Source organism: Coregonus clupeaformis, chromosome 27 (assembly GCF_020615455.1).
Source record: "Coregonus clupeaformis isolate EN_2021a chromosome 27, ASM2061545v1, whole genome shotgun sequence".
NCBI lineage: Eukaryota > Metazoa > Chordata > Actinopteri > Salmoniformes > Salmonidae > Coregonus > Coregonus clupeaformis.
Window position 1 is genome coordinate 20,202,774 of NC_059218.1, and position 12,409 is coordinate 20,215,182.

Genomic DNA, 12,409 nt, shown 5'->3' on the forward strand with positions numbered 1-12,409 from the left:
GACATAGTGGAGTCTCCCCTGTCTGTCCCTCCTCAGCGGCCTCCTCATCCCCCAGAAGCCTGGGCCCTGGAGTTGGAGAGCAGCTGACCAGGGATCTCTCAAAGCAGGCGGAGAGGTTCCTCCAGCAGGTGCAGACATTTGAAGAACTCCTGAGGAGAGGGAAACTTAAACCGTTTGAGCAGATGAAGGTATTGTTCTGATATTTATCTGATAGGAGTCTTGCATATATTGTATAGAGGAGCATCTCCCAGTGCTCACTGGCCACCATTTTGTTTGAGTAATGATGTGATGTGGTGTCCCTGCAGAGTTTGTCCCAGCTGCTGCAGGGGCAGGATTCTCTGGAAAGAGGTTATCTAGCAGCACGAGATGAACACAGACTTCTACTGCAGAGCGGGGCCAAGCTGGGTCCCTTTGACCCCGGCAGGTGAGACCACACTACAGGATTATCTACAATTAATGTGTTTAAACTGTTAGATAAAGTGGACATTATGAAAAACAGATATGGTGGACATCAAGTGTGTGTTTGGTTGTGTATGTGTGTGTGATAGGGAGTTGGAGGGCTGTATATTCCAGTGTGGGATGCGTGTGGAGGAGCTCAAGGAACAGGTGGAGCAGACTGAACAGGACCGGCCCACCTCAGAAGCACCTCCCACTCCACCTCCTCACCCCACCCCCTACTCCATGCCTGCAGGGGGCAGCGAGCCCATGCCTCTCCCTGAGGTACCGTGACAACATAGCTACTGAAGACACTACAGTAGATTAGTCACTATTCATCTCATAGAATGAAGGCCTACATTTCCAAGGTTTTAACCTCTCTCTCTCTCGCTCACTCTCCTACTCACTCTCTCTCTCGCTCCTTCTCTCTCTGTCTCTCTCTTGGTCTCTCTCTCTCTCTCTCTCTCTCTCTCTCTCCAGAGCCCAGTGTTACCTCTGCCAGGGGAGTCTGGGGGGGTGGTGGGGGTGGAGGTTAGCTCAGCCAGTGGAGAGAGCGAGGGAGAGGAGGGAGGTATGGGAGAGGAAGAAGTAATGCCGCCCCTGCTCCTCCGTCCCTTACGTCACAAACACAAATGTGTAGAGAGAGACCTCAGCATGCTGATGGACCAGTAAGTCTCAATCAATTGTAAACACTTTGGGATGATTTGGACATGAAATACAAAAAAAGTATAATATCAGGGATATTGACTTGCATTTGTTTTTGGACAAAAATGATAAGAAATGTACATTTGGAGACAGTGGCTAGGTAAACAAAACTAAAGCATAGAATGCTGTCTTAACTTGTCCATAGACTGCTTATAGAGTAAGGAAATTATGTCATTTGGATGAACTATCCTTTTAAAGAAAGTCTAGTCTGTATTACATGACGTTGTAGAACAGAAGTATTCAAAATCAGCCAATGAAAGGCGGGCTGTCCTTTTGTTCTAAACATAATCATGGTATTGGTCAATTTAGTAGTCATGTAAATATCAGTTTGCTTACAAATGCCCCTTCCAGCTACCAGAGTTTCAGGGAGCTGCCCAGACTGCTAGACCTGGATCTGACAGAGGGAGACCATGACTCTCCTGATGCAGGAGAAGAAGCCACACATTCAGGCGGTGAGGGAACAAGAGAGGGACCACACCCATGGACAGGGAGGGAGAAGGGCCACACAAGTCTCCCTCAGAGGTGAGTCTGAACTCTGCACCAGGCTGTATTCACTAGGAAGCAAAACAGAAACGGGGAGTGACTACCTGAACTTGTACAATAAGAAGCCCTTGTTTTCGTTGCAAAACATTTTGCTACAGTGTGCACTGTGCACTAATGAATACGAACACTGAATAACATGTATATTACTCTAAATTCTATGATGTGTTTTCAGACAGCCAATGCTAGGTCAGCAGGACGCTACATTCATTCCAACGGCGAGACCAAGGACCAGCAAATCAGTTCCTCCTTCCCCAAAGGACCTCAGCCAATCCCCTGCATTTCATGATCTGCTGGCCAATGACAGAAAGAGGTCAGAGGTCAGGAAGTCTCGTGGCAGCAGTCTGACCAGTCTGGGGGAGAGTGCTGCCTCAGAGAGGAGAGGCTCCAAACTGCAGCCTGGGACCAGGAGAGTGCCGTCCCAGGTCAGATACTGTAGAGACTGTATCAAGCTTCCATTTTGCCTAGTTATTTACCTATCTGGTGTCCGCTGTGAAAGACATAGTCATGACATAGATGCAATTACATCATGTTTTCAGTCTAACTTCTTTCCAAAACATGTCCAACCAACAAAGAAATATCTACTGATCAAGTCTATGCATATGAATGATAATTCAGTTACACATTTATCTCCACAATTCAGCAATTTCTAATGAGCCTGAAAGAGTAATTTGTCTGTCAAACCCACTGTGTTGATCAGGATGGGATCATCTCACCAGAGACTGACAGTGGTTTTGTTGGCTCTGAGAGCAGTCGTCTGACACCTGCAGCACCTAGTCCTCTCCACCAGAGGGCCATAGCGAGGTGAGCTACTGCTGCTATCTCCCCCTCCATCCCTCTCCCTCTACCCTCAGTGACTCGGCTGTAAATCTCACAGAACGTGACATCACATTCCCCAGTGTCTCACACAAACACACACCCACTCACACATACACATACGCACACACACATGTGCACAAACGCACAATACTGACACACCGACACACAGCTCCGCACTGTGCCCTCACAATGTCCCTAGCTAGTTGCCTACAGACCTTAACCTTTCCCTGTTTTGTTCCCATTGCTGTTTGCCCAAAACTGACAGCTCATGGGTTCCCTTGTAGTCTCATCAGTGTATGTTCCTGTCTTGGTTTTACATGTCTCCTCCCTAGCCTGTCAGTCCCTGAGGAGCAGAGCTCAGGGAAGCCCCACCACACAGCCCCCGTGTCAGGGCAGCCTATACCCTCCTCCTCCTCTCCCTCACACAGACCACAGAGACCACCCTTGCTGGAGCACAGTGAAGACTCTGGTCTGAGCACCCCAAGGCGGGTACGGGGCTCTTCAGGGAGAACCAGAGGCGGGGAGAGGAAGGGCACCTCAGCCTCCAGTTCCCCCCAGCACAGGGCCAGCAGGACTCCCCAGCCCTGGGATGGCAGTGGGACCAGTGAGTTTGGACCAGACAGTGACCACAGTGAGTCCATGCTGTTCTGTCTGTAACCGTCTTATTTGTGTTAGGTTGCAAAATGTGTTCTTACAAGTGACTAAGAACAAATTAATTGGTGTAGTGAAGCAGTAATATGTAAGTTCAAAGCAGGGTTTCCCTTAGCCTGTAGTAGCTGGCTTTTGGCAGTTATCGCAATATTTCAAAATTCAATCGCGGGAAAACATGGTTTGGAAAGCAAATGGCTATTGTTTTAAAGGGACGACAATGAAAAAACTCTAATCTGTCTTTTAGTTATCAAAATTCTCAATTTAACTGAGCGACCAGTAGGCCTATAGCCTATCTTATTGCACATATTCACTCTTTATCATTGTTGGGTCAGTGCCACTTAAACGTTTGTTTTTGGACAATAATTTCCTCCTCCAGTTTAGATAGACGTCATATTCTATTTGCCCCTTCTCCTAGGCCTATTATATGGACAACGTCGTTTTTATTGATCTGTTTGTCAGTGTCAGCACAGTAGGCTACCCTGTAATTTGTCGTAGTAGCCCTTTCCTGCAGTCAAATGACCTAGTGGCCTCATGGGTGGAATGTTATTAATATTTTTCATAATTTCACAATTAGTTTTGTTATATTTCAGTCTTCTGTGATGTATATAAAGTGTAATATTGGGATGTATACTATTTGCTAATACATTTCAACTCTATATCTGACATGGTACAGGTGTCTTCTTTTTTTAAGCACACAACCATGTGTGTGAGGTGTATACTTTTGTTTCAAAGTAGATTTGTTTACTGACCCTGATTTAGCCCACTGCAGTGTTAAAAAGATTATACTAATGTCTTCAGTCATATAAAGTGTAGTTGAATTGCATGAAATGTGTTTTCCATGTGCAAATAAATAAAAATGTATCTGATATAGCATAAAGCCCAGGCCTCTACACTATAGGCGCTCAGCAATGCGTTCAACTGTATTTTTTGCGAACAGTGATTGAGTTATATTATTAGCCTGAATTATGACTATCCAATCTACTCATCACATTACGAATAGTAGGCTATCTTACATAAGTCTGTAAATGCGATGACACATGGCATGATTTATTATGACATCGCATGATTTATTATGAAGGTACATTTTTATGGTGAAAATGTGCTTCCCCAAACTTTAAACTCACGCTCCACCTGCATAGGCTAGTGATTTTGCTGTTCGCTACTCATCTTGTTGGCTGAGGAAAAGTAAATGTGGACAGTTATTCTAACATCTTCAAAGTGTGCGGTAAGGGCACACGTCATTGCATCCTCGACTTGCATGTTCTGTTAAGATTCATTACCATAATCTAAATGTGATTTCTGTCATTCTGAGCACCGTGGGTGGACGCCCTAATCAGGTTACGCACCCAATGCATATGGGTCTGGTAAATTACTCAAATGTCCGGTAAATTAAAATGCTGTCGGTCAAATGTCCAGCGTCACATTTTCATACCGGAAACCCTGGCACACAGTCTACTCTATGCCAGAAACATGTACCCTCCTAAGAGAAAGCAGCGAGGCAGCTATTAGCTGTTTGGCTATGTTTCTTTGCCCGTGTCAGTTAATTTGATCCTCTACCTCTCCCCTGCCTTCTGTTTTAAACTCCTCTATCCTCCTTACTTCCTCCTTCTATCCTAAGTCCACTCTGTGTCAGGGGAGGATGAGGCACGTAGTGACCGTTCCACCCGAACAACCCAGCACCGCTACCAGCCAAGCCCCTCCCCCACTGCACCCTATCACCATGGCGATCCCCTCCGAGCCCTGAGCTCTGGTCAGCTGACCAACCGCAAGTGAGTCTCTCTCCCTACAACTGCTCCCATGGCGATAGTGGCACAAACAAGAACAGATATGAGTCTCTTTGGAAAGTATTGGCTGGGAGGAAAAGAGGGCTGCTTCACTACAGCAAAAATACCAGCTCAGCTCAAAGGGATTTTTTTTCTGGCAACTCCCAGTAGGATCTAGGAGGGGGGATTATTAGATGTTTGATATTTGATTTTCTTTTATGCTGAGGGTGTTGACTGGCTGGTCTCTAGCTTTTATCTGGGAAGTGAAGTTCAGGCATTGGATCCTACCAGAGCCATATCTTTATTATTTGATCATTTATATTTATATTTATTCTAAATATCTAATGCTGGATCCTACTTGTTTTCTTGGCTGGTATCAGTGTGTTTCTAATGTGTAAGTCTCCCTGGGGCAAGTAGAGTGATACACCTGAGTAATTTTTACATTCTATATTTCTGTATGATTTGATTTCATTACAGACATGGAAGCTAGTAAATGTGGAGACTCAGGAGGTACATACTGTACATACCCAGTGTTTACTTTGCATGGTGTGACACTGCATGAGTGGGCCCTATTTATTGACTCATATTAATAGGAATGAGTTTAGAAAAATATTGTGTATGGTTTGGAATGTCAAATCGATTCGATTCGCTGGGTCAATTGTACGTTTTAACACCTATAACAGACGTGTGGTGATATTACTACAATATTACTAACTACAATATTTGGAACAAGTAACAGTACAGTTACCAATGGAATTGAAATGGCAGTGTCTACTCTATAACATTGAGGTAGAAAATATTAACACTTCTCTCTGTACTCATTCTCGTGTGTGTGTTTGTTTGTGTGTGCGTGCATGTGCGTGTGTTTCTGTGTATGTTCCCCAGTGAGGCCATCCAGTCCCTGCAGGCGGAGGTAGGCAGACTAAAGGAGCGACTAGAGAGCAGTCTGAGACAGACCAACCCTCCCAGTCCTGTCAGAGCTCCCCCTTCAGCCCATGATGACCACACACACCCTCTCAGCTCAACACCTCGCACCAGGTTGGCCTTTTTTTAACCTTTTCACTTTTTTAAGGGAGATTTCATCAGACTTTTGTTACTGTTGAAACAGGTTAATTGCCATTTTTACTGGCCCGTAGGGCTCTGGTCAACAGTAGTGCACTATAAAGGGAATAGGGTGTCATTGTCTTTCTTTCACCGTTTCTGATTTGTAATGTTCCTTTTGATTTCTCTACTCTCTCAGGTCTGTTCAGCGAAGGAGGGATGGTGGTAGAGAGGAGAGCAGGGAGGAGAGGAGGTGGGGTGAGGAGCAGCAGGTGGAGGAGAGGGCTTCCAGGTTGACTCCTAGAAGATCAGCCTCTGTACCCAGACAGAGACCTGACCTGGACATCAGTGAGTTATGCGCTGACTGTAATGCAGAGTTTTTTGCAGCATACATAAAGCCTTCGTCACTATTTATTACCTAAATAGTGCACCACTTTTGAACAGAGCCCTTATGGACCCTGGTCAAAAGTAGGAAATATGGTGACATTTGGGACACAGACTTTTTTTGTACATAATGTTTCCGCCATCGTTTCCTATGACCAAAAATAGCTTCTGGACATCAGAACAGCTATCACTAAACTCGATTTGGATGAGGACTTCTACTTCAATGAGTCAGCGGCAAAGGACATTTTGATTATTCCGGGCCAGGCCCAAATCTCCGACACTCGGAGAAGGAGGTGGCTGCGCTATAGATGCCGTCGTGCGGGATTCCTGACAAGACTACGTCGGAGAGTGGATAAACCGCCTCTGCCTTCCGTTCTATTGTCGAACGTGCAATCACTGGAGAATAAACTGGACGAGCTCCGTTCGAGACTATCCTATCAATGTGATCTGAAGAACTGTAATACCGAATGTTTCCCCGAGTCGTGGCTGAACAAGGACATGGAAAATTTTTATCTAGCTGGTTTTTCTATACATCGGCAGGACAGAACGGCAGCGTCGGGAAAGCTCAGGGGAGGGGGTGTGTGTCTCTTTGTTAACAACAGCTGGTGTACGATCTCTAATAATTAGGAAGTCTCAAGGTTCTGCTCGCCTGAGTTAGAATACCTCATGATAAGCTGTAGACCATACTATCTATATTTTTCGTAGCTGTCTATTTACCACCACAAACCGATGCTGGCACTAAGACTGCACTCAATGAGCTATATAGGGCCATAAGAAAACAAGAAAATGCTCATCCAGAGGCGACGCTCCTAGTGGCCAGTGATTTTAATGCAGTAAAACTGAAATCGGTTTTACCAAATTTCTACCAGCATGTCACCTGTGCAACTAGAGGTGAAAAAACTTTAGGTCACCTTTACTCCACACACAGAGACACATACAAAGCTCTCCCTCACCTCCGTTTGGCAAATCTGACCATAACTCTATCCTTCTGATTCCTGCTTACATGCAAAAACTCAAGCAGCAAGTACCAGTGACGTGCTCAATACGGAAGTGGTCCAATGAAGCGGATGCTAAGCTACAGAACTGTTTCACTAGCACAGACTGGAATGGTTCCGGGATTCATCCGATGGCATTGAGGAATTTACCACATCAGTCTCTGGCTTCATTAATAAGTGCATCGACGACGTCGTCCCCACAGTATCCGTACGTATATATCCCAACCAGAAGCCATGGATTACAGTCAAAATCCTCACAGAGCTAAAGGATAGAGCTGCCGCTTTTAAGGAATGGGAAACTAATCCCGCTACGCCTTCCGACGAACCATCAAACAGGCAAAGCGTCAATACAGGACTAAGATCGAATCCTACTACACCGGCTCTGACGCTAGTCGGATGTGGCAGGGCTTGCAAACCATCACGGATTACAAAAGGAAACCCAGCCGCAAGCTGTCCAGTGACACAAGCCTACCAGACAAGCTAAATACTCACTTCAAGGAAAGCAACACTGAACCATACCTGAGAGCACCAGCTGTACCGGACGAATGTGTGATCATGCTCCCCGTAGCCGATGTGATTAAGACCTTTGAACAGATTAACTTTCACAAGGCCGCAGATGGACTACCGGGACACGTACTCCGAGCATGTGCTGACCAGCTGGCAAGTGTCTTCACTGACATTTTCAACCTCTCCCTGACCCAGTCTGTAATACCTACATGTTTCAAGCAGACCACCATAGTCCCTGTGCCCAAGAACGCCAATGTAAACTGTATAAATGACTATCGCCCTATAGCACTCACATCTGTAGCCATGAAATGCTTTGAAAGGCTGGTCATGGTTCACATCAACAACATCATCCCAGACACCCTAGACCCACTCCAATTTGCATACCACCACAACAGATCTACAGATGACGCAATCTCTATTGCCCTTTCCCACCTGGACAAAAGGAACACCTACGTGAGAATGCTCTTCATTGAGTACAGCTCAGCATTCAACACCATAGTGCCCTCCAATTTCATCACTAAGGTAAGGACCCTGGGATCTAACACCTCCCTCTGCAACTGGATCCTGGACTTCCTGACGGGCCACCCCCAGTTGGTGAAGGTAGGCAACAACACATCTGCCACGCAGACCTTCAACACGAGCTTCAAGTTCCTCGGTGTCCCCATTACTAAGGACCTATCATGGTCCAAACACACCAACACCGTTGTGAAGAGGGCATGACAACGCCTCTTCTCCCTCAGGAGGCTGAAAAGATTTGGTATGGGCCCTCAGATCCTCAAAAGGTTCTACAGCTGTACCATTGAGAGCATCTTGACTGGCTGCATCACTGCTTGGTACGGCAACTGCTTGGCATCCGACCGCAAGGCGCTACAGAGGGTTGTGCGTACGGCCCAGTACATCACTGGGGCCGAGCTCCCTGCCACCCAGGACCTCTATACCAGGCGGTCTCAGAAGAACTTCCATCAACACGTCTCCAACGCCATTAGGGGCGATAAAGTCCTAGACCACTGTTATTCCACCCACAAGCAAGCATACAAGGCCCTCCCTCGTCTGCCATTCGGCAAATCAGATTGTCACACCCTGGCTTGGGACTCTAGTTGTTGAGCCAGGGTGTGTTTGTTCTATGTGGTGTATTTCTATGTTGGGGGTTCTAGTTCGTCTATTTCTATGTTTTGCCTGAGTGACTCCCAATCAGAGGCAACGAGTGTTGTCTGGTTGTCTCTGATTGGGAGCCATATTTAAACTGTCTGTTTTTCCCTTTGTGTTTGTGGGTTTTTGTTCCGTGTTCGGTCATTGTCACCGTGGACTTCACGAGTCGTTTCTTGTTTTGTTTATTGTGTAGATTATCACTAAGATAATAAAGTTAACATGTTCGTTCAACACGCTGCGCATTGGTCTCTCCCTGACGATCGTGACACAGATAATGACTCCGTACCCCTGCTTCCTGTTTACAAGCAGAAACTCAAATAGGAAGTACCAGTGACTCGCTCCATTGAGAAATGGTCACCAGAATCAGAGATTACGCTACATGACTGCTTTGCTAGCGCTGATTGGAATATGTTTAGAGAATCCGCCGATAACATTGACGAGCTAACCACCTCCGTCACTGGCTTCATTAGGAAATGCATCAGCGATGTTGTCCCCACGGTGAGGGTTCGCTGCTTCTCCAATCAAAAGCCCTGGATTAACACAGAGGTTGGCGCTAAACTAAAGGACAGGGCTACCGCACACAGAGCTATCGTAGACAACCTTGAGGCTACGGCTGAGGACAGGAATATTTTTTTATTTCACCTTTATTTAACCAGGTAAGCCAGTTGAGAACAAGTTCTCATTTACAACTGCGACCTGGCCAAGATAAAGCAAAGCAGTGCGATTAAAAACAACAACACAGAGTTACATATGGGGTAAACCAAAACATAAAGTCAAAAATACAACAGAAAATAGAAAAAATATATATATATATATATATATATATACAGTGTGTGCAAATGTAGCAAGTTATGGAGGTAAGGCAATAAATAGGCCATAGTGCAAAATAATTACAATTAGTATTAACACTGGAATGATAGATGTGCAAGAGATACTGGGGTGCAAATGAGCAAAATAAATAACAATATGGGGATGAGGTAGTTGGGTGGGCTAATTTCAGATGGGCTGTGTACAATAAGTACAATAAGTCCCTCTATGACCTCCGCAGAGTCATCAAACGAGCAAAAGGACAATATAGGAATAAGGTGGAATCATACTACACAGGCTTCAATGCCCACTGCATGTGGCAGGAGCTGCAGTCCATTACAGATAAAAAAAGAAAAAAAAGAAAGACCCAACCCAACCGTGATCTGCCCAACGATGCCTCTCTACCAGACGAACTCCATGCATTTTATGCACGCTTTGACCCAGAGGATTGGGTGATCTCGCGCTCCAAGGCAGACGTGAAAAAGGTTTTTAATCAGGTCTCCACACTGCCCTCACCCACCTAGTTCAACACCATTGTCCCCTCCAAGCTTGTCACCAAGCTTAGGACTCTGGGTCTGAACACCTCCCTCTGCAACTAGGATTCTGGACTTCCTGACAGGCCGACCCAAGGTGGTGAGGGTAGGCAACATCACCTCCGCCACGCTGACCCTAAACACTGGGGCCCCACAGGGGTGTGTGCTTAATCCCCTCCTGTACTCTCTGTTCACCCACAACTGCGTGGCCACGCACGACTCCAACTTCATCGTCAAGTTTGCTGACGACACGACGGTGGTAGGCCTGATCACCGGCGACGCTGAGTCAGCCTACAGGGAGGAGGTCAGTGACCTGGCAGTGTGGTACCAGAGCAACAACCTCTCCCTCAATGTCAGTAAGACCAAGGAGCTGATCATGGACTACAGGAAACAGGAGCATGGGCACGCCCCGATCCACATCGACAATGCTGCAGTGGAGCAGGTCGAGAGCTTCAAGTTCCTTGGTGTCCAATCACTAAAGACTTAAAATTGTCCATACACACACGCACAGTCGTGAAGAAGGCGCGACAGCGCCTCTTCCCCCTCAGGAGGTTGAAAAAGTTTGGCATGGGCCCTCAGATCCTCAAAAGGTTCTACAGCTGTACCATTGAGAGCATCTTGACTGGCTGCATCACTGCCTGGTATAGCAATAGCACCGCCCTCAATCGCATGGCGCTACAGAGGGTGATGCGGTAGGCCAGTACATCACTGGGGCTGATCTCCCTGCCATCCAGGACATGTATATCAGGTGGTGTGGAAGGAAGGGCCGGAAAATTGTTAAAGACTCCAACCACCCAAGCCATAGACTATTCTCTCTGCTTCCGCACGGCATGCGGTACCGGTGCATTAAGTCTGACACCAACAAGCTCTTGAATAGCTTCTATCCCCAAGCAATAAGACTGATAAATAGCTAACATAATAGCTACACAGACTATCTGAGTTAACCTTGTATCTTTATTTTTTATTTTCCCACTCTCCATGCACACTCACAGAGCTCTACACAGTCACACACACACTCACTCCATCATCTGCTCACTCACATATAATATGCACATACATTTATACTGACTCTACACATACACACCCACTCACATACAAGCTGCTGCTACTCTGTTTATCTTATATCCTGTTACCTAGTCACCTTACCCCTATACATATCTACCTCCATCACTCCAGTATCCATGCACATTGTAAATATGGTATTGGAACTGACCCTGTATATAGTATGCTTACTTACTTACGGACTTATTGTGTTCTTCATATTAATACTTATTTTTCTTGTGGTTTTTCTAGTATTACATTGTTATTGATTATTGCATTGTATGGTTTTGAGTTAGCAAGAAAGGCATTTCACTGTACTTGTGCATGTGACATTAAAACTTGAAACTTGAAGGCCCTAAAAATTGTCAAAGACTCCAACCACCCAAGTCATAGACTGTTCTCTCTGCTACCGCACAGCAAGTGGTACCGGAGCACCAAGTCTGGGACCAAAAGGCTCCTGAACAGCTTCTACCCCCAAGCCATATGACAGCTGAACAGTTAATCAAATGGCTGGCCGGAATATTTGCATTGACCCCCTGTATAACAGCGCCGGAGAAGATGGCTGCCGTTTTACAGCCCTCTAACCAATTGTACTATTATGTGTGTTTTTCCGCGTTATTTGTAATTTATTTTGTACATAATGTTTCTGCCATCGTCTCTTATAACCAAAAAGAGCTTCTGGATATCAGGACAGCGATTACTCACCTCGTATTGGACGAAGATTTTTTCTTCAACGAGGCGGCCGCGAAGGATATCATACAGACACCCGACAAGGCCCAAATCCCCGTCATTCGCGTGAGGAAGAGACGGAGATATCGTGGACGTAGATCGGGGTGCCTTGTAAGGATCCGACGGCGAGCGAGTAAACTGCCTCTTCCATCAATCCTATTAGCCAACGTTCAATCATTTGAAAATAAATTGGATGACCTAAGATTACGGTTATCCTACCAACGGGACATTAAAAACTGTAATATCTTATGTTTCACCGTGTCGTGGCTGAACGATCGACATGGATAACATACAGCTAGCGGGCTATACG

The 12,409-nt window shown here is 45.9% G+C and overlaps 1 protein-coding gene across 6 annotated transcripts in view; it reads left to right on the forward strand.

The window, feature by feature from the left end:
* LOC121541599 (microtubule organization protein AKNA) overlaps positions 1 to 12,409 on the forward strand; it is a 44,349-nt gene that overhangs the window by 14,863 nt on the left and 17,077 nt on the right. For all 6 annotated transcript variants that reach the window (XM_041850735.2, XM_045208069.1, XM_045208071.1 and 3 more), the window contains 11 exons: positions 1 to 188; positions 306 to 424; positions 549 to 720; positions 916 to 1,103; positions 1,492 to 1,662; positions 1,856 to 2,105; positions 2,381 to 2,484; positions 2,832 to 3,130; positions 4,769 to 4,919; positions 5,799 to 5,951; positions 6,154 to 6,302. In XM_041850735.2, coding sequence (XP_041706669.2) covers positions 1 to 188; positions 306 to 424; positions 549 to 720; positions 916 to 1,103; positions 1,492 to 1,662; positions 1,856 to 2,105; positions 2,381 to 2,484; positions 2,832 to 3,130; positions 4,769 to 4,919; positions 5,799 to 5,951; positions 6,154 to 6,302 — 1,944 coding nt within the window. The remainder of the gene's footprint in view (positions 189 to 305; positions 425 to 548; positions 721 to 915; positions 1,104 to 1,491; positions 1,663 to 1,855; positions 2,106 to 2,380; positions 2,485 to 2,831; positions 3,131 to 4,768; positions 4,920 to 5,798; positions 5,952 to 6,153; positions 6,303 to 12,409) is intronic.